The sequence below is a fragment of the Alligator mississippiensis genome, chromosome 10 (genome assembly GCF_030867095.1).
Source record: "Alligator mississippiensis isolate rAllMis1 chromosome 10, rAllMis1, whole genome shotgun sequence".
NCBI lineage: Eukaryota > Metazoa > Chordata > Crocodylia > Alligatoridae > Alligator > Alligator mississippiensis.
In genome coordinates, this window is record NC_081833.1 from 27,020,532 (window position 1) to 27,043,323 (window position 22,792).

Sequence of the window (22,792 nt, forward strand, 5' to 3'; positions counted from 1 at the left end):
AGCCTCCAAGTTAAAAAATGCCAATGATTTTCATGGGCTACTTACCAAACCATCTGGCTTTCCCATGAAAATGTTTCCAATAAAGAAAGTGAAAAATATAAATTGTTCACATTTAAAAGCTCTTTTCAGTACAAGTTTGATAATAAAAGCTTGCAAAACCAAAATCCCCAACTGAACTTTTTACTGCAATTCCAAAAATGTTGTTCTCAATTTAGTGAGATAAAAAAGAAAAAGATCAATGGCAGTAAATATTCCCTGCAAAAATTTCTCATTTTGGTCATTAAACTTTATACGTTAATAAAAATGCTTAAAAAAGGATTTAAACCAGCTGCCAGGTAGTGATTTAAACTCTCACGTCCCTTAACCTTCCTCCTAGAGAGATGGAGAGGTAGGCGTACAGAGATGTTTGTGAACAGAGTCAGGTGTCAGAATTCTTATGTCCTGCTCCAGACTCTGTCTACGGTTGACTGTTGTTCATTGAACAAGTCACTTCCCCTATTCTCCATCTATAAAAGTATGGTAATGACACTTATACGCCCTTGAAAAACACTGTGAGCTTTGTAGATAAGAAATGCTATGTAAATGCAAACATTTTCTTTAAATAGATGTCTCTCTTACACACACAGAGTCGCACACCCATACTGGTATATAGAACATATAATATTGCTTACTTCACAGAGTTGTTGCTGCCTGTAATTGATTCTTTATCTCCCAGTATTTCTCAGATCAAAGACCCTTCTGCCTGTAAGTAGAGTACATAATTTGTGTTACTGTAGAGTGTTGCTGGAGGAAAGTGACTGGCAAAACCCTGGTGGTACAGAAACAACCTCAGCACAGGCTAGGTGGGGGTGGGGAGTGTGCACTACACTCAGACCTAAGCCTTGCAGTGGAATACTTAGAAGGTATTATCGTGAGAATATATATCATAACAACTAATGATCCTGGTAATCAATTGCAAAGCTACGTGGCTTGGTTCACTGGCTTGCACTGCTTAGATAAGGAATCTGACTTTGGGCAGCCCTGAACACATCTGTGCACCTGTTGGAAGACACCCTGTACAGACACCAGGCCTTGCCAAGGTATATGTAGTAGTATGGAAAGTGTACTATACTGGGCTAGCTCAGAGCATGGCCATGTGTTTCAGTGCTGGGATTTGCACTTTTCACTGCACCAGCATGTACCCTTCCTTGTATAATGGCCAACATTATGTACAAGAGATATACACACATACACACACGCACGGAACCAGTGCTGTACGTGTGGCTGGACATGTACATACATGTACATTTTCTTGGCACACAGCACCTGATTTATTAAGGCTGTCCTGAGTCCAGCAGCTTAGCACACCAAAGATTTATCAGTCCCTGAGCCTTTATCGAGACTTTACTGATGAGGCCTCCCCATTCCAGTAGCCAAGGCATAAATCACACCTATATACATTCAACACTGGGATTGGCTCAACACTTGGACACAGTTCTTTCCTCACTCCTTTTCCTTGAGGCTTATGGATAAGAAGCAGTATTGATTTCCATGCTCTCCTGATTTGGAAAGCATGATGGTACAGCTTCTAAGTGCTTTCCTGGAAGGAGTAAAATTTTTCTGGGACAAGATTCTAAACTGTTTTAATTTCTACAAGGGATCAAAGGCTTTTAGTAGAATTGCAAGCCCAGGTCCAGTAGTTTTGTATGAAAAAGATACTTTCACCATCTACCCCTTCACTGATCCATCCAGATCAGTGCCATCACCCTCATTGTTATGTCTGAACACCTCCCAGGAATTTGCAAGTTCTCTTTCCCTCTTTCTTTTTCTTTCTTTCCAGCCTGTAGGAGAAATAGCTTGTTTGCTTTATGGGGTAGTGATTTGTTTGCTTATTTATGCTTGACTTAATGTATGTGCATGTGTTGAGAAGAATTTAGAAAGGGATAGCTCAATAAAAATGAGCTTGGCATTGAGTGGTGAGACATTTGGTCTCTTCTGTCTATTCCCAGAGCTCTACCTCCATCCCCAGCTCCCAGGAGAGTTTTACCCTCCTCACACATGAACCTACCCCTGTTGAAAGTAGTCCTGTTGGTCCAGTGGCGTGTTGCTGTCAAGGAAGTAGTGGTCCAATCTTTATCTGTGCTCTAACTAGAGGGCTCACTAGAGTACAGCCATCCTAATACTGGGTATTCCTTTTGCTGAGGAGCAGATGGTTGTACTGGTTGGAATAAAGTTGTGTCCTTTCCTCTCTCTGCTGGCGTTTACCTCTGTGCTGCTTGCAAGACAAGCTGTTCCCCAGAGAAGAAAATGTTCCCCAAAGGAGAAAAGGTTACATGGTGGCAGCATGGGGCAAGAGTAGCAGCTCTGACAGCAAATTCAATGCAAGTCCTGCATAGTTCACAGAGGAACCCATATGTAAGCCATGCCTGCTAGCACTGAGGCTCCTGTCTATCCATCACCAGCTCTGGAACAACTTGCCTTCCTTGCTGGTGAGGACTGAACCAAGTAGAAAGCAATATTCAAGGGATATAAGCAAGTACCAGGCCTGAAAAACAAGCCAAAAAGGGCACATCAACTCTCTCACACATCTGATCAGTCTAGAGTCTGAAGACATCATGGCATCCTTCAACTTGATGGCTGAGGAATCAGTCACGTACTGATGTAAATGGCGAGTTTGGCAAATATTTGATTCTTCCTCCTTAACCTTTGTTTACAGGATTTAAAATATAAAAGTTCTCTTCAATATTTCAAGAACAGAGTGAATCTGTTGAAGATTCATGACCCTATGTGACTTCGCACAATGCTGTCATTTCACAGACAGGTTTCATGATGAGATGATATGTGATCATATTGTTTTTGGCATAAGAGCCTGTCACTTGTTGGAGATGTTGCAGTTCAACACTAGCCAAACACTTCAAAAGCCATTACAGCAGTTAGACAGGTTGAGAGCATTAAGAAGCAGCAAGAGACATTGTGGAATCCTGATAAACCCATAGGAAACACTGACTGTGTCAATACCTGACACCAGTTGTCAAAGAAAAAACAATTGTCAACTCAAGTCCACAGCAGATCTCCTGAACAGCCTGAGAGCAGCAACATCACCACAGGCCAACACAGTCATCAACTTAAGCAGCCAAAAACACAACATGTGTAAGAGGTAGTCATGTCCTCAAGGCATCTGTGAAATTAATGCTCAGCTGGGAACACCACTGTAGCTGATGTAGCATATCTCCCATTGGGAAGATACACATTCAGACACATACTGTTTAGAATATCCTCTGCACCTGGACTCAGAAGAGGATGAGTCAGCTGTTATGGAGCCTAGTAGGGCTGGTATGCTGTCTTGATGACATCCTGGTCCATGGATACCCAAGGTAGCACCAAGTTCTGGGCGTATGCTTGCCGTGTGGTCTGGTGGCAAGGATTTTCATCTGAACTGGAAGATATAGATTTCATAAACATTAGGGCTGGAAGGGACCTCAGAAGATCATCGAGTCCAGCCCCCTGCCCCAGGGGCAGGAAGTCAGCCGGGGTCAAAGGATCCTAGCAAGATAAGCATCCAAATGTTTCTTAAAAGAGACCAGAGTAGGTGCTTGCACCACCTCTGGAGGGAGTCTATTCTAGGCCTTGGGGGCTCGGACAGTAAAGAAGTTTTTCTTTATGTCCAGCCTAAAATGGTCTTGGAGGAGTTTGTGACCATTGGAACTTGTCATCACTTGGGGCACTCTGGTGAACATACGTTTCCCCAGATCCTGATGTACACCCCTTATATTATAAGCTGCCACCAGGTCCCCCCTGAGCCTGCGCTTTTCCAGGCTGAAGAGTCCCATGGCTCTCAGCCTCTCTTCATAAGGCCTGTTCTCTTGCCCTCTGATCATGTGTGTGGCTTTCCTCTGGACTCTCTCAAGCTTCTCCACATCTTTCTTCTATTGTGGAGCCCAGAATTCGATTCAGTATTCCAGCTGCGGCCTCACCAAGGCCGAATACAGCAGGAGAATGACATCCTGAGATTTGCTTGAGAAGCATCTATGGATGCAAGCCAGAGTTTTGTTTGCTTTACCAACTGTGACATCACATCAGTGGCTCATGTTCATCTTGTGGTCAATCATGGACCCCAAGTTCCTTTTGACCGTTGTGTTAGCCAACGTAGCACTGCCAAGCCTATAAGCATGATGTGGGGCTTTTCCCCCCGAGGTGGAGTACCTTGCATTTTTTGGTATTGAATGTCCTCAGGTTTTTATCTGCCCACTTTCTAAGCCTATCAAGGTCAACCTGGATCACCAGCCTATCCTCAGGTGTGGATGCCCTACCCCAAAGTTTGGTGTCATTGGCAAACTTGGCCAGTCTGCTTCTGACACCAGTGTCCACATCATTAATAAAGATGTTAAAGAGAACAGGTCCAAGGATGGAGTCTTGGAGGACCCCACTGGTCACCGAGAGCCATGATGATTCACTTCCCCTGACTGCTACTCTCTGGGTCCAACCTCAGAGCCAATTCCCCAACCATCAGACTGGGATGTAGCTGAGGCTGCAGTTTGGCCAATTTTTTCATGAGGAGATCATGGGACACCAAATCAAAAGCTTTTTTAAAGTCCAGATACATGACATTAATCTCTTCTCCCTTGTTCAGGTGATACGTCACCTGGGCATAGAAGGAGATGAGTCTGGTCAGGCAAGACCTACCTGCAACAAACCCATGCTGGCTGTCTCTCAGGATGTTGCCATCAGCCAGGTTGTCAAGAATGGTCTCTGATGATGTTTTCCAAAATCTTCCCAGAGATTGAGGTCAAGCTGATTGGCCTATAGTTCCCTGGATCTACTTTTCTCCCTTTCTTGAAGATAGGCACCACACTGGCCTTCTTCCAATCTTCGGGTACTTCACCTGAGCATCATGAGTTCTCGAATGTCGTTGCCAGTGGCTGGGCTATGATGCCTGCCAGCTCCTTAAGTACTCTGGGGTGCAATCTGTCAGGACCAGCTGACTTGAAGGTGTCCAGCCTCTCAAGGTGTTCCTTTACAAGGTCTACAATTGTCCCACATTGTACAATATTCCTGCAAGAGCAAAGCAACCTACAGGAACCTTCTTCACCAAAGGCTTTTAAGGTTGTATTGGAGCAGCTTATCCTATATTAATGCAGAGGGGGTGGACAAAATAGCCTTTAGAACCCCCCAACCCTTTGATTTTCTGAAATGCTCATGCCTTCAATATCCCTGAACACCCTCAGAACTAGCTGGGAGTCAAACTAGTTTAGTAAAACCTCCCCAGAGACTAGATAGAAAATAAATTGTGCCTTTAGATTTCTCAAGTACGTACTTTGGCTTTTAAGGGGGAGATATGTAGTCTTCCAACCTATCAACCTTTGGTCTTGCCCTTTGGTGCCGTTATCCTGGTACTGTAGCTCAGGATAGGAGTAGGGGATGAGGCTGTATGATTGGACTGAGTAGAGTTGGAATACAGCTGTGCCCTTTTCCCTCTTTGCTGAGGTTGATGTTGTGTTTTCATCCCAGTATAAAATTGTTCCCCCAGAGGAACACATGTGACAGTGGTCACAGAGGGAGAGGTATCTCTCAGGCAGCAGGACCAGCCCGGAGGGCCTGGGCCATCACGACCATGGGCTGGATTCTGTTCAGTGGAGAGCAAGTGCAGGGTGTTGTGGGATGGAGTTTTGTGCTTGTGGCAGTGGGCTGTTACAAAGCAGGCTGGCAGCTGCATTGGTCCTGGTTTCTCAGTGCATGGGGCTTCATCCTGACACCTGCACTGCAACAGATGAGCTGGGAGGCCCCAGCTGTGCAGTTCACTCTGGCCAAACCTGTGTCTGACAGGATGGGGTGTGGTGGTCTGGCCAGGCACAGAGGGAAGTGCTGGCATTTTGTGCTACCCTGATATTTGGGGAGCCAGCAGCACAGAAGATCTGGCAGGATCCCAAGGCAGCAACTGAACTGGCAACTAGCAGGAAGGTTCCCTCAAGAGCAGGGGATGGAGTAGGAGGGGAAAAGTCTTCATAGCTCTTCCCTCCTCCTACCAGCATTGCCTCAGTCTCACCATGTTCAGCTTTTGCCACTTCCTCCAGGTTGGGTTGTCTCAGTCTGTGGAAACTGCTCAGTGCTCAGGTGGGTCTGCTCAGTTTAGGGCTCTAGAGAGTCTAGACATCTTGCAGGGTGGGTACTGCTCTTCTGGCCCTGCTGGTTCTGAGTAGGTTACCACGCCATCCAACACGGGGTTGATTGTACGGGACCAGGTCTTAGGCAGTCTTGCCTAATGGTTAGGCACTGAGAATGGTGGGGGCCAGGGGCTGGTCAGATTTCAAGAGCCAAATTACTAGGTCTTGAGGGAAATCCAGAGGTAGAGTCCATAATACAGGCCAGGGTCAGGATCCAAGTATCAGATGCTCAGTTACCAAATCAGAGAGACAATCCACAGGGTGAAGTCTGCGAACAGAGCCATACTGGGGTCAGGAGCCACGAAACAGATCCTCAGGGAAATCCAAGGCCACAATCTAGAAACAAGCCAAAACCAGGGTCAGGAACCAGATGGCTGGCCACAGCAGACTAGGTCAGAACTGTTGACTGGCTTGGAGTCCGCTGACACAGGTGGGACTAAATGTGTGACTGCACTCCAGCAGTCAATTGGGAATCCAGCCGAGGCTGCCTAGGCAATTAGCCCCAGCTGGCCTGCCTGATTAGAGATACTGATCTTTGTGACATAAGAAAATAAACCCTGACAGTGTGGGCTTTCAGGCTGGAAGTCACCAGCGTGTAGCAGAGGGTCCTGACTTCTATGATCAGGTGACATATCACCTGGACAAGGGAGAAGAGATTGATGTCATATATCTGGACTTTAAAAACGCCTTTGATCTGGTGTCCCATGATCTCATGGACAAAATGGCCAACTGCAGCCTCAGCTACATCACAGTCTGATGGCTGGGGATTTGCCTCTGAGGTCGAACCCAGAGAATGGTAATTGTCAGGTGATCACCAAGTACGGGCGCACACCTCTGCATCCGGCTGACATTCAGCAGTCCTCTTCCTTTTCACATGCTAACCCCAATCAGCATAGTTAGGTCGGTTCTCTCTCTCTCTCTCTTTCTCTTTCTCTCGTATCTCGCCTGCCACAAGTTTGATGGTTTGCATAAAGGGGGGAGGGGTGGTGACTCCCCAACCCAACGATGACTGGCACCTAATTCACGTTGCCAGGTCCAGTTCTGTGCAAAAGGAAAAAAAAAAACGGGAATTAAAAAAAAGAAAAAAAAACAACTTGTCGCCAACGCCGAGTTGTCTCCCCAACTGCAGGGACTCAAGGCAACCCCTCTCTTTACTTGTCTTCACCCCAGACATTTAGCTGTCGGAGTTGCGGATAAATGGGGCTCTTTTCCTTCCTTTGTAACTGCCACTGCACTGGCTTAATTGACCACCTGCAGCGATCGATTAGCACAAACCCCCCCCCAACAATGAAAGCGTCTCTCTTTCTTCTCTTTCTCTCTCTCTTTTTGTGAGAGCTCCTCCAAGCTTGTAAGACCAGATCAGTCTCTTGCCCCGTTCCTGGGGACTTCAGTTTTGGGCAGCGGACAGCTACCGCCCTTCCTGCCTGTGTCGTCCTGTCCGTTCATTCACTTCCTGCCCGGTCCCCCTCTCTGTCCCGGGAATAGACCCAGTCACTTAATTACGCCAATCCGCCTCACCTGGCGAGGTGGTAAAGTCAAACCAGGGCAGATCGGGAGCTCCTGCTGTAGCATGGCCACACTGCTCCAGCCGGGCACGTGCTCTTGGACAGGGGACCACCCTGGGTATATAGTCTCCAGTTCTTCACAGTAATCGACGGAAGTAAATCATCATGGTGCACCATGACCAGTGGTGTCCCCCAAGGCTCCGTCCTTGAACCTGCACTCTTTAACATCTTTATTAACGATGTGGACATTAGTGTCAGAAGCAGACTGGCCAAGTTCGCTGATGACACCAAACTTTGGGGTAAAGCATCCACAACTGAGGATAGGCTGGTGATCCAGGCCAACCTCAACAGGTGCAGAAAATGGGTTGATAAAAACCTGAGGACATTCAGTACCAAAAAATGCAAGGTACTCCACCTCGGGGGACAAAATCCACATCACACTTATAGGTTTGGCGGCACTACACTTGCTAGCATCATGGCTGAAAGGGACTTGGGGGTCATGATTGAACACAAGATGAACATGAGCCACCAATGCGATGTTGCAGCTGATAAAATGAACAAAACTCTGGCTTGCATCCATAGATGCTTCTCAAGCAAATCTCAGGATGTCATTCTCCCTCTGTATTCAGCCTTGGTAAGGCCGCAGCTGGAGTACTGCATCCAATTCTGGGCTCCATAATTTAAAAGGGATGTGGAGAAAAGCTTGAGAGAGTCCAGAGGAGAGCCACATGTGTGGTCAGAGGGCAGGAGAATAGGCCCTATGATGAGAGGCTGAGAGCCATGGGACTCTTCAGCCTGGAAAAGCGCAGGCTCAGGGGTGACCTTACCTACCTAAGGGTGTCGTGGAATTTCCATCAATGGGAGCCTTTCAGTCCAAGTGAGACATCTGTTTAAAAGCTATGCTGCCACTTACACCTTCCCCCGGTCCCTTCAGCATGTAACTTTTACCAGTGTAGACCTCACTGAGTGCAGTCTATTGAACTTTACACTCAGGTTCTGTTGCATCAGTTTGCAGCAAAGGGCGAGAATAAGTTAGACTGATCAGGAAGAGAAGGGTGAAGCCTTTCATCCTCAGAGCCCTCATCTGGTATGAAAATGATTCCCCTCTCTCTGTCCTGAAGCATAAAGGTTAACTTTGTGTTTATGCAGGTCATTCATGAAGATATTAAATAAGATCTTCATAAGATCACTGCCATGCTCAACCAGACATCTCCATGTGGTTCAGTCTAGTACCATTCAAATGCTACCTTTGGCTTACAGTCCCTCAACCAAGTTTCCAGTCTATATCAGTGCTCTTAACCAAGCCAAATTAATTTTACAGATAACATTTCATGAGAAGCTCTGTTAAACACTTTACTAAAATCCTTCTGTATTATAGGAGCTGCATTCTCTTCATCGAGTAATTTGCCATTCTATTAAAAGCAAACAATCAAGCTTACATAGCAAGATTTGTTCCTTTATAACCCATTCTGCTTAACTGCTCACAGTTTCTTGCTCTACTTGCCTTGGTGATTTTTTTTCTTCATATGTGTAGTGTTTAGGATTGCAGACATTGACGGGTTGGTAATGGTTAGGATCACTCTTTTTTTTTCCAATCAGACTCAAGTTCTGCTTGCAGTGATAGTGAGTGGGTAGGTTTTTTAGTTAATTCCCTTAATACCAAGGGATTGTAGCAAATTGAGCTAGAAGAGACCTCAAGAGATCTTTAGTCCAGGGCTGTCCAACTTCTGAATGGCCACAGACCACACCCCACCTCCCCCTCCAGGGTACTGGCAGGAAGCAGAAGCTGGAGGAAGGAGGGGTAGCCTGGAGACTCTGGTGGCTGGGGAAGGGGGTTGGAGGGTGCTTACAGCATAAACAGGGGCAGTCAATGGATGGCCAAACCCTGGGGAGGCCATGGTGGGAGTCTATAGGCCATGAGAATGCATGCAAACCATGGGCCACCAAATGGACAGCCCTGATTCTAGTCCAGCACTCTGCCTCAAGGTCACTGATGCCCATGATCTGCAATACTGGTTACTTACATTCATGAAGCCCTTGCATCCCTAGCATGAGTCTTGCAGCATTGTGCAGCACTTTGCAGAGGGGAATGGAAATATGTAGCTGCTATCCATGCTGTATCTGTTCCCTGGACATGGGCTTGGGGCTGTGAATTCAGCATCTTTCATCAGCATTGAATTCCCTTGAAAGAGGGAGAGCTGAAAGCTCACATTATGCAACTTCTAATTTATGTTTATGTTCCTCTTTATTTCAAATGGCCAATTTCTCACCTGATTTATCTGTTCTTTTCCTTTCTTTCATTTTTCTTCTCTCTAGAAAAGCCAGAGAGGGAGAGAGATGAGATCAAGACACAGAATAGCCAAGTGGTTAAGGCAATCCCCAAAGCAGTGGGAGTTACAGCTATGCTAAGAGAGGCCAGGATTTGAACCTGGATATCCCACATCACTTTAGCCACAGGGCTATTAGATCAGTCTTGGAACAATTCTTAGAGCTGTTTACTTAGTGTAAACCTTTACATATTTATCAGGTAAATGGCAGTGACTACAGCCTAGTGAGCAGTGTACTCACCTTGGATGTGGTCACTGACATGTGCTTACAATCAGCAGCTTTAATCAGGGAAAAGAAGGACTTGCACCTGGCCCCTCTTCAGCCCAAGGCAGCCTCTGGTCCCTGGCCATCCTGTGGTTATGGACCACCTTTCAACAGAGCAAAATCAAAATCTGAAACCTCAACTGTTTTCATGAAACAGATGCCATTTTCCATTCAGATCTGTCTGGGCTCTTCTGTCTGTGAAGCAGGGACCATAACGCTACAGGATGCAATAGTGTCTCAGTGGTGGATGCTCTCCTGGGATATCATGGATGTGATGTCATACCTCAGTGCTGTGGCGCCTGAGTGTTGCACTGCAAAACAGTAGAGGGGATGCAGTCCTGCCTCAGTGCAGGAGGTACCCAGGTGCTGGACTATGCTACAGCAGAACAATGCAGACATGCGCTGTTGCTGGAGGTTCCCACATGCTGGGCTGTGACAGAACAAGGATTGCTGCTGCATCTCGGTGGCAAATGAACCCAGATTCCCTGCTGTAGTCCAGGCAGGAAGGAGTCAAGGCAAAGACCTTGTAGAGTAGGTTGGTGTCTGAATCTCTTTCCCTGAGAACCTGGTATAATTATTCCTATCGACATTTATGGTTATGGAAACAGTAATTGAGGGGAGTTATAACTGTGTGTGTTCACTGGCCATGCCAGCACGTCCCCCTTCCCACGTGCCCGGGGTTCTAAACGGCCAGTCAGGACTGTCTCTCCCAGAGGGAGATCCTCGGGGTGAGGCTTGACTCATCCCTGGATCATCACCTGCTCCTTCCTCAAAGTCACCTTCCCAAGGGGGTGGAGCTTTTGTAACAGTTGGGATCATGTCCTTAGAAGGAGCACTCGGTGTCCCTGGGGATCCAGGCTGGATGCAGGTGCTGATGTGCTTGAAAGTCACTCACCTGGATGAAGGTGCTGCCATCTCTATATAATATATACATTATACTCTGGGTATAGAGTTCCCAGCCCTTGTGTGTACTGCCTCTCAGACAGCTGAGTAGACAGGGCAGAGGGTGGGAGTTGTGCTGGAAGGCTACAGAGGAACTAGGCTGTGGAGAGGGAAAGGGAAGCATGGACCAGCAGGCCAAGGGAGTAAAAGCAGATGTGATGGGAGGGTACAGAAGGCAGACAGGAGCTAGCAGGAGAGAGAAGGAGGAAGGGCACAGAGTGAGGAAGGGTGCAGAGGAGGATAGGGAAGAAGCTCATAAGAGTGCTGGTGTGGGTAGGGAGAGAGAAAGGGGCAGGAAAGGGGCAAGGGGAACTGCTACCTGAATGTAAGGGTGGTGTATCACCTGGATCAGGTGAGGGAGCCACAGGCAGGAAGAGATCTAAGGTGGTTGAGGGTTCCCTCCCAAGGCCCAGACTGAAATGTCAGCACCCTTTGGGTGCCTATAAAGCACCCTCTTTCCTCTCAAGCCCTACAAACTGGCAGGTGGATGCAGCACTATCTTGTTCTGAGCCTATGTACCAGAGCAGAAGGCTCAGGGTCCAACAGGGTGAGGTGTGAGAGATGCTAGAATCTCTCCAAGGTGACTGACCCCACCGGCCTGGCATTTGTGGGGTGTGATGTCAGGGAGAGAAGGGAGGTCAGATGCCAAATGCACTGCTAGTGCCCATACACACACCTCTGTGCACTCACCTTCACACGGGCACGTGACTCCCTTGTCCACACAAAGTACATCAAAACACATACACCTCCATGCAAATATTCACTCATTCTCACACATGGACACAGATTCATTCCCATGTCATACTGACACCCACATACAAATGCCAGGCAGTCCCATTAATTCTCTTGATCTCCTGGTGTGCATGCACATGTGCACGTGCGCACACACACACACACACACACACACACATTCTCTCTCTCTCTCTCTCTCTCTCTTCTCCTTAGCAGATTCCCTGGGAGTCCTTTGGGCATGTCCCTGCTCTAGAAATGCAATGTCTAGTTATTAATTAGAATAACAGTAATGGGAAATGAGAGATAATTACAGACAAGTGCCCAGAGAGCAGCTGATGAGACAGGGAGGCTGATAGTTAAGTAAAGACATAACGCTGTCTACAAACTTAATCGCCTGCATGGAATCAGGAGGGTGTCATTGTGTTCGCACACACTGTGTTTGCAGCACAGCTCTCCAGCTAAGGCCAACTTCCTCCGAGCCTGAGAGCTCCCACAGAGCATTTGTGTCTTTGTTCTGTCCTCCAAAATGATGGGTCCTGATGAGTCCTGTATGTGTCACATGACAGCCTGGCTGCTTTAGCCCCTGCCCTCCTTACAAATTAGGCCTTGTTACAAAGCCCTTTCTAAACAACAAAAAGTTTGGATTGAAGCCATCATGCATGGCTAAGAGTGTTGAGACCTACAGGCCACTCCCAGCTCTGCCATCAACTTACTGCATGACCTTGTACATGTCACTTTCCCTTCTGGTGCCTCAGTTTACCCATTTGTAAAATAGGGACAATGATCTGGACCCTCCTAGGCAGATATTTTACAAGTTATGTATTAAGGGCCTGCTCATTACAGCTGAATGATCGGACCCAAGAAGCTGCTCTATACTGCTAAAAATGATGCAATCTAATTCCTTTTATTAGTCCTATTTTCACTTTCCTCTAACATTTACAAAGAAGGACACCTAGAACTGGAAATTGGTAGCCTTGCTGTGGGTCTGATATACCTGTTTCCCATCAGTTCTCATGTACATAGAACAAAGGGTTCTGCGTGTAAGAGGCACCCTTTCAAAGCCAGCTGGTGCAGGCGTGTGGGAGTTGGGTGCTCACGGTTTAAAAATTCACATAAACTTTATTTTTCAAAATGTTGTTCACTCATCATTTAAGAACTCCACCAGGTGCAGGTGGAACAGCACGGCCACTGTTCTATGGTTATTAGAAATGAATCTATTAAAATGTGATAAGGCTATTTCAAAGGTCTGCATCTAAATGGCAGATGCTGGCTGTTGGCAAAAGGCAATGAATATCCTAAACTACCAGGGAATCAGAACACTTGCAAAAAGATTTGCCAGAAATCATTGTGACGATGCTACTATTGTGCCCTGTCCAGCCAAGTCATGGCTGCTGGAATCATTTTTAAGACTGGTGGCTTAGTTCTTTAGAAAATGGTTTTTTAATGGCCTGTACTTGCTGTAGACAGAATGCCATTGAAAGAAGAAGGGATGTTTAAGGGCACTCACCTTGGACTTTGTTCAACTGAGGACCTCAATACAGTTCCCTACTCTGCCACAGACTTCCCTTGCCACCTGGGAGATTCCCTCCACTTTGTTTCCCCATCTGTGTAATGGGAAGAACGGCCCATTCTGCACAGAAAGGTTGGGAGGATTCAATCTATTAAAGGCTGGTATGGGAGTTGAGTGAGCGTCTGCTGTGAATAAAAGACACCAAGCTGAAGCTGTGTTCTCCCACTGAGAGATACTACCCAGGCAAGGCAGCTGATTCTTCCAGTGAGTTTGGCAGGGGGGTCTGATTTGCTTTGGGGAGCAGGAGGGAATCTTGTTTCATGTCTGTGCTTATTCCTTGGGCTCAGAGCCAGGACTACAGTGCATGATGGGGCAAACCAGCTGCTGAGCATATTTGTTCTCTTCCCTCCCTGCAGAAATCCGGGAAGCCTTCAAGGTGTTCGACCGTGATGGGAATGGCTTCATCTCCAAGCAGGAGCTGGGCACAGCCATGAGGTCTCTGGGCTACATGCCCAATGAGGTGGAGCTGGAGGTCATCATCCAGCGGCTGGATATGGACGGTAAGCCTTGCCCTCTCATTCTTCCTGGGATTTTCATAGGTCTTGGGATCTTTCTGGGACCCACCTCTGTTTCAGGCAGCATCTTCCAGGGGCCTATGGATGGCAAGGCAGGACAGGGAGCTTAGTATGTCCTCCAAGATTCCCCCACATCCCCTCAGGTTCCTTTCTCTCTCCTCTTTCAGCCCTTTCCCATGACCCTTCTTTCCGTCTGTGCTGCCTCTGATCCTATCTCTTCTGCTTTCAAGCCATGTGGTAAATTCAGCCCTGGCTTGCAAGTCAGAAAGCCCACCAAAGGAGGCAGCCAGCACAGTCCTGCTGGGGCTATACCACATGGGTACTACTTCCCACTAATTGATGTAGCAGGATTGTGAGCAGGTGTGGTCAGCCTGGGAGATCAGGAAAAGGGAAGGTGAGCCCAGAAATACCTTGGGAGTGATCCCCCAACCCAAATGTTGAGGCCCAGCATTGTGTCCAATGTGCACTCCCTCATGTCAGCATGGAGGAGGAGAAGTAGCAGAGCAGGACTCTGCCCTGCACAAAGTGGTGCTTCCCTCTTCCTCTCCATTAAATGATTCACCTGCTCTCAGACCAGCCATCTTTCTCTCTCTCCCCCTTTTCTCTGCTGTTTTTCTCCATCCTTCTCTCTCCCCATTCTCATGTTTGCTTTCTCTCCATTACCCCTCTTTCTTTCATTTTCTCCCTCCCTCCCCATCACTCATCTTCCACCTCCCTCATTCACTGTCTCCATCTTATCCCTCAGTATGTATCTGTTTCCCTCTGCTTTCTGACACCCCCTGCCCAGTCCCCCCCACAGAGATACAGGCAGTCCCCATTGACAAGAAACTCCCACAGATGCATCCTGCAAGAGAAGAATTATGGCCCTTATCTCTGTCCTTCTCCTTATCTGTCTTGTTCCCTCCATCTCACTCTCCCTTGTGCTGTGCTCCATTCTCTCCCTCTCTGCCTCCAGCTTAGCTTGTATGGGGCTGGCTTAACTCTAATGCAAGCAGCATTGCCAAAGTTATTACAGATTTGATATCACCAGCTAAAGAGAATATTTTCTTTGAGAATGAATATAATATCACTGCTGTAAAAGGTGACAGCACCATGAAATACACTCAGGTGCCTGAGTAGGGCTGTGATTGTCTGGGATGGGACGTGCTGTCAGAGCTGCCTTCCTCTGCAGCCACTCACTACCTCTGCCCTCTGCAGAGGAGTGTGCTGTGCTGTAGGCTAGCTAGACCTTGTCTCTGAGTAGCTGGACCAGTGTGGAAGAAGAATGCAGCTGATCTTCAGTCCATGGGGTGCAGTTCCTTCCCAGTTTTGTTGCCATCTCCTCATTCCAAGCACATGATATGTTTTTACACCACTATATTTTAAATGCTTGTTAAAGAGACAGGAGGTAGCCAGTTTTAAATCTAGTATTCAGATTTTGCAACAGGATTTACAAAATCCTAATAGGAATAGAAACATTTATATAACATACGGCAGATATGTGTGCCTTATCACCCTCCAATGACTCATCCATAACTGGATAAGTAGCCTACTATGGCTACTAGCAAATGTTATTACTTCTAGAGAGAGAGAGTAGTAGAGAGCTGTGCAGTAGATCTGAAAGGGCTCTAGCTATGCTGAAGAGCCATGGCAGGAGTAGCTGCTTGTGTGCATATGTATGTTTTTATTTGAATGAAAGTGATGTTTGAAGCCAGTCTTCCTTTTACAGTATATGGGAAACATGAGCATCAGCATGGTGTACTAGGGTATGGGAACCAGGATACACTGATTTCACAGTCAAAACTGAGTGCAGGGAAGAAATAAGCCACACGAATGGTAGAAAATAAAAGAGTTCAAAACCATTCACAGTTAATCTAATCTTAAAAGGGTTGCTAGTAACAGGGGTAAAGGGGAAAGTGCAAATACCTCTCTGTGCTTACAGGGACTGTGTTTAGAAAGTCAGCCGCCTGAGCCAGCTGAAACCATTTAGTCTAGGTTTGTTAGTGCACAGTACAGAAGTGGGGCAGGGCAGCTGGGCACCAGGGTCAGAGGCCATGCAGGGGAGTACCAATGACTTCCGGCTGCTGATGCCCATGATGTGACTGTGCAGTGGCAGCTGCTATTTTTCTGCCCTTCCTTTAAGTCAGCAACCAGGGCTACAGCCCTGGTCACCTGCCTTCATTTGTTACTGGTATAATAGCTCCCTCCTGCCCACACCTCTCAGAACAGGATCTGTCATGCAGTTAGCATCCCACTCCATGACAGCTGGGTCCAAGCGAGGACGCAGAGGGACCTGGTTAGTAGCCTCGGGAGTCAGAAGGAACTCCAGGGTCTGTCTGCACTCAGAAGCCGCTCTGCAGCATTCCCTTTTCAGTCCTTAGGGCTGCCTTCTGTCCTCCCGTGAGCACCAGGAGGCCTCTCACTTCCTCTTGTCTAACTCTGCATACCAGGCAGTACAGTGTCAAGTGTCTTGTGCTATTATCATGGCTGAACTCCTCCCAGAACTTTTCCCCTCTCCTTCATCACTGTAACTTTCTCCCCTGAAGACTATCCCATGGGTGCCTGCTCTAATGCCAGCTCCACCCTCTTCCAGAAATCTTCTCTTTTCCCCTACCCCGCTGCTGCAGAGGCAGCTCTTCTAGGTCCAGCATCTCCTTCCCTATCTTCACCTTTTTCTGCAGCTGCCTCCTGCTCTCCTCAGCGCCTCATATTCCTGTCCCCAAACCCTGAGACTCTCTCTACTTCCTGCCTTCCAGGCATCTTCTTCCCACCTACTGCAAACCTCTCCTCACACCCCATGTCTTCCCAAAAGCCGTCTTTTACCCTCTCTTCTCCGCCAGGGAGAAGGAATGTCCTGCAGCTCATTCTCCAGCCCTAGGTCTTGTCTCTTTCTCACCTCCACTGGGCAAGGCAGACAGTATCTCTGCTGCTGCATTTGTACCGAGCCGGTATCCCTGCAATGTTCTATGAATGTCTACTATAATTATTAATCATCATCACCATCATGTCAGCTATAATGCTGGGCTGTTACCAATGTGCAGCTTGGTTCTCACAGACTGCAAACAATCAGGTGTTCTTTCTCCAGCCCAGCTCCACCACCTGGGCTTTGCTCTGATGCACTCCTGACAGCCCAGCCTTTCTGGACAGTCAGAAGTACATCCAGTGTCCCAGTCAGGGCCACAGGCTGGCAGGTGTCCCAGTTAGAGCCATGGCTTGACTTCAAGGTGAGCAGCCATATGCCTGAGACCTAGAGCTGTCAGATATGTTTCCTTGCAACAGCTGATAATGTTACTGATATAAGCTGCAGGGAGTGTGCTGCTAGCAGCACCCCTGCTAGCAATACCTATAGGAGGAATATGAATATGAAACCCTGGTCTCAGGTCTTGGCAGATGGGGCAACTGACAACTGACGCCCAGGAAAAAGCCAACCTATTAAATAGGTACTTTGCGTCGGTCTTTCATCAGCCCCATGGGACGCCCGTGCCCGCTACAGGGCCGGGAAGTCCGGGTGAGGGTGATCCCCTGCCCTCCATTAATGCTGACTTTGTGAAGGAACATCTTGAGAAGCTGGATACCTTCAAGTCAGCCGGCCCTGACAATCTTCACCCCAGGGTACTCAAGGAGCTGTCGAGCATCATAGCCCAGCCTCTAGCGCGGATCTTTGAAAACTCTTGGCGCTCTGGTGTAGTGCCCGAAGACTGGAAGAAGGCCAATGTGGTGCCTATCTTCAAGAAAGGGAGGAAAGTGGATCCGGCTAACTATAGGCCCATCAGCCTGACTTCTATCCCGGGGAAGATCTTAGAAAAGTTTATTAAAGAGGCCATCCTTAATGGACTGGCCGACGCCAACATCTTAAGGGATAGCCAGCACGGGTTTGTTGCGGGTAGGTCTTGCTTGACCAATCTCATTTCCTTCTACGACCAGGTGACCTATCACCTGGACAAGGGAGATGAGATTGATGTCATATATCTTGACTTCAAAAAAGCCTTCGATCTGGTGTCCCATGATCGTCTCTTGGAGAAACTGGCCAATTGTCGCCTTGGGTCCTCCATGATCCACTGGCTGGAAAATTGGCTCCGGGGTCGGACCCAGAGGGTAGTAATTGATGGAAGTCACTCATCGTGGTGTCCGGTGACCAGGGGGGTCCCCCCGGGCTCTGTCCTTGGACCCATACTGTTCAACATCTTCATTAATGATGTGGACACTGGAGTCAGAAGCGGACTGGCCAAGTTCGCAGATGACACCAAACTTTGGGGCAAAGCATCCACACCAGAAGACAGGCGGATGATCCAGGCTGACCTGGACAGGCTCAGCAAGTGGGCGGACGAGAATCTGATGGTGTTCAACGCCGATAAATGCAAGGTTCTCCACCTTGGGAAGAAAAACCCGTAGCATCCTTATAGGCTCGGCAGTGCTTTGTTGGCTAGCACTATGGAAGAAAAAGACTTGGGGGTCATCATTGACCACAAGATGAACATGAACCTGCAATGCGATGCTGCGGCTAGTAAAGCGACCAAAACGCTGGCTTGCATCCATAGATGCTTCTCAAGCAAATCCCGGGACGTCATTCTCCCCCTGTACTCGGCCTTAATGAGGCCGCAGCTGGAGTACTGCATCCAGTTTTGGGCTCCACAATTCAAAAAGGATGTGGAGAAGCTTGAGAGAGTCCAGAGAAGAGCCACACGCATGATCAGAGGTCAGGGAAGCAGACCCTATGATGAGAGGCTGAGAGCCCTGGGGCTCTTTAGCCTGGAAAAGCGCAGGCTCAGGGGTGATCTGATGGCCACCTACAAGTTTATCAGGGGTGACCACCAGTATCTGGGGGAACGTTTGTTCACCAGAGCGCCCCAAGGGATGACGAGGACGAATGGTCACAAACTACTACAAGATCGTTTCAGGCTGGACATAAGGAAGAATTTCTTTACTGTCCAAGCCCCTAAGGTCTGGAACAGCCTGCCACCAGAGGTTGTTCAAGCGCCTTCATTGAACACCTTCAAGATGAAACTGGATGCTTATCTTGCTGGGATCCTATGACCCCAGCTGACGTCCTGCCCTTTGGGCAGGGGGCTGGACTCGATGATCTTCCGAGGTCCCTTCCAGCCCTAATGTCTATGAAATCTATGAAATAAAGGAGGAATCTCTGGGTGCGATATGGCAGGTAGGTAAAGGAAGGACTTGGGGCTGCACCTCCAGAAGTCACAACGCTAATCAAAGAGGTCTTATGATAGTTTTGAGTTCTCTGTGCCCTTGAGATCCTGGACCCTTCTGGGGTTGAGTGGCCCCTGGTATAAATTACAGCAGCTGAGGGGTTGCTTTACTTTATAGCTGCATCCTCAGAGCTACCTCCATGCTCTTTAGTGGTTTGGACCCTGTTATTAACTAGAACAGCCCAGGTAGTGCTCTAATTTACAACTGCTTCCTAAGAGCTGCTTGAGGGCTCCTCCACTGCCTGAAGCATCCAGCATCTGCACAGCAGCATGCTTGTGTTATGGATATTCCCTTTCCCTGGTCTCAGCATCCTCACTATGCCAACGATTGCAGTGTGTGGCTGCTTACAGCAGCCCTATTCCATACCTGTAATGGGAAAATTCTCCCCCAACCCCTTTCCTGCACAGCTCAGCACCTGTATGCTACCACAGCTTTGCTTAGGGACAGGGGAGAGGGACAGAGCCACTCCCTTTACTTTGCCCACGTGGGATGGGATTCCTGTCTCACTGATACAGGTGTAAATCCAGAGCAGCTCCACTGTACAAAGAGAGAATGACTGTGAGCAAAACCAGCCTTCCTCCTTGCTGGATCACATTGGAGCCTGTTCCCATCACTCTGTTACTGATCCTCTTAAACAGCTTGTTAATTTATTGGATTTTTTTTCTTCTAAAAGCCTTTTGGGCAGTGCTGCCAAGTCATCAGCTCCCTTCATTATTCATTTTTAGTGCTGGCTTGACAGCCCTGGAGACCAAAGTCCTTTTTATCCACAAGACAGATCCAGCACAGGCAAATGCAGGGCAAGTAACACAGTGCATTTGCCCAGGTCATATAGATCAGCCGTGCCACAGGGACTCTGGTTCCAGAGAGTTCAACTTCCAGGGATCATTGGTACTTGGCTGGTGCTACAAAGTACAGTAGCTTGTTTATGCCAGTCATGGGAGAAAGGGAAGTTATATTGCAAAGCCCCATTCCCTTGGATCTAGTGTGAGGGCATTTCCAGACACAGTGCAGCCCCACCCACAGCCCCACAACTTATTCATCTTCCCTTTTCCCAAGATCTTTATCCTGCAGAACAGAGTCATCACATGATGATACAAAGCTGTGTTCGGTCGAGTCCACTGGAGGTGCAGGCAGCATGAGGCTGCTCTGAAGAGTTCAGGTTAGGGCAGCAACATGTATAACCACCCTTCTGGCCTCTCTGAAGGAAGCAGAGCCTAGTCAAAAAGTATGGCCCTGGTTTCTCATGCCAGACCTCATCACACAGCCTGGGGAGGATCTTGATCCGCCAAGATGGGACCAGAACGTGACCCCTTAGAGTTTGGCATGTCCTGATTCTAGCCCTTTATAGGAGCCAGCTAAGTTTGTTCTGGGAGCAAGGGGCTCCACACACATCAGCAGCCAAGCCACGACAAATAGAGTCATGCACTTGCGATGGAAAGACTGCATGCACAGATACAGACTGGGGAATAACTGGCTAGGCTGCAGTACAGCAGAGAAGGGTCTGGGGGTTACAGGAGCCCTTAAGTTGAATATAAGCCAACAGTGTGCTCCTGTTGCAAAAAAGCCAACAGTGAGTACGTCTACATGTGTTATTAGTGTGTGGTAAGGTTACTGGGCATCAGAAAAGAAGTAGTAAATAGCCTCCAGCATCTACACATGCACTGCTGTGCAGTAGCTAGTGCACAGTTAATCTACTACCTGTATTTTCAGGTAGTAGATAACTGTGCATTAGCCTATTTAATTGCACAGTAGCCTAGCACACAGTTAAATAGTGATGCTTTACTGTGCAATAGATTAGTCTACTGTGCAGTAAAGCATCTCATGTGGCCACAACCAGTGATTCTTCCACTCTATTCATCACTTGGTGAGGGCCTCAGCTAGAGTACAGTGTCCTGTCTTGGGCTCCACACTTCAAGAAGGATATGAAAAGTTTAGAAAGAGTCCAGTGCAGAGCAGCAAAAATGATTGTGGGCCTGGGAAGCAAGATGTTTGAGGAAAGGCTTAAAGACCTAGAATCATTTAGTCTGGAGAAGAGAAGACTGAGGGGGATTTGATAACAGTCTTCAAATACCTGAAGAGTGATTATAGAAAGGATGGAGATAGACTATTCCCTGTACCCATATGGGGACAGGACTAGGAGCAATGGTCTCAAGCTGCAGCAGAGAAAATCTAGGTTGGAGATTAGAAGGAACTTTCTGACTATGAAGGTGGTCAAGCATTGGAACAGGCTGCCTAGAGAAGTTGTAGAATCTTATCTCTGGACATTTTCAAGAGCAGGTTATCTTGGCTGGGATGCTTTAGTCAGGGAATGGGATGATCCTGGGGCAGGACTAGATGACCTAATGAGGTCCCCTTCAGCCCTACTTTCCTGTGATCCTATGATGAAGAATGGCTAAGAGCTGGGGTAAAGATAGGACACATGGTACTGGGAGCCAAACACCACTCCATTTCCAGTGGAGATTCAACCAAACCTTGTCAACTTCTTTCCCACCTTATCTGGTTAACCTTAGTGGTGTCCTGTTTCCCCTTGTAGCAACATTTCTCCTGCAGCATTAGAGGTACTGATTGGACTTTCCATCTTCCCTGGTTCCTACCCGGGGATGCTGATCTCTGGCTCAGCGCTTGCTGTGAGGTTCAGGCCTCACTAGTGAAGTGTGACTGAATTTCTCATTACCTTTTGCTGGCTGTGGTTCACAGAGCCCTCAGATCTATGGTTTATTGACTGTGAGTGTCCCACTTACTGCTGGATCGGGCTGCTGGCTGCAGTTCTGGAGAGGCCCAGCTTCCCCCTTGACAGCTGAAACAAAGTTATCAGCAGCATAAAGGAGATAATTAACTCTGGCATCCCCTAATAATTACCCAGAGGCTGCCGACTCTTCTGGCAAAAGCACCAGATCATGGGGGTAGATATTTGCAAATGCCAGACAGAGGCTGCAGCCCAATCTTGCAGGTCTCTCATTTCCCAAGGTATCAACTTTCCTGATGTGCTGAGCCCATAAGCAGGGTATCATAAGGCTCTCCCACTCTTCTTGGGAGGGGTGGGAAGGAACAGAGCAGGGGGAGGCAGTGCCAACAGAGGCTTTCTATAGTTTTCATGGCATCCAGGTATGTATGTCTGTCCTGTCCCCCTTGCTACAGTATTGTGAGGCAGACGGTGAGGATTAATTCACATGGGCATGCCAAGCACTTTAAGAAGGTTGCCTGGAAGGCAGTAGAGATGGGCAGAGGGTCACAGCTGTTCAGGGACACAGGTGAGGTTGCTGATATAAGTGTCTCTCCCCAGTTCAGGACTTTCACCCTCAGTTGTGCTCACGTGTCTCCCACTCAGATCTTTTTTGCCTCCCTTTTCTCTGCTCTCTCTGTCCTTCTCTCTCCTTCATCCTGTTCTGTCTCTCTGTACCTCTCATTTACTCTTTGAGTCCTCAGATATGGAGACTGCACTCAGGTCAGTGACTGACCATGCATCTCTGCTGGGACTGATGGCTTAATCTGGCCTGTCCTTGTGGCACATGCAGTCCCCGCTTCCAACTTGCAGGCCACCTGCCCTTCCTGGCTACACAGAGCAGGGGCAAGGACACTTCAATGTAACAGAAATGTGGGGCTGGAAGG

At 47.9% G+C, this 22,792-nt stretch overlaps 1 protein-coding gene across 4 annotated transcripts in view; it reads left to right on the plus strand.

Moving 5' to 3' along the window:
- The window catches only part of CABP7 (calcium binding protein 7), a 92,486-nt gene that overhangs the window by 60,562 nt on the left and 9,132 nt on the right, over positions 1 to 22,792 (plus strand). For all 4 annotated transcript variants that reach the window (XM_019493620.2, XM_006271333.3, XM_019493619.2 and 1 more), the window contains exon 2: positions 13,838 to 13,981. In XM_019493620.2, coding sequence (XP_019349165.1) covers positions 13,838 to 13,981 — 144 coding nt within the window. The remainder of the gene's footprint in view (positions 1 to 13,837; positions 13,982 to 22,792) is intronic.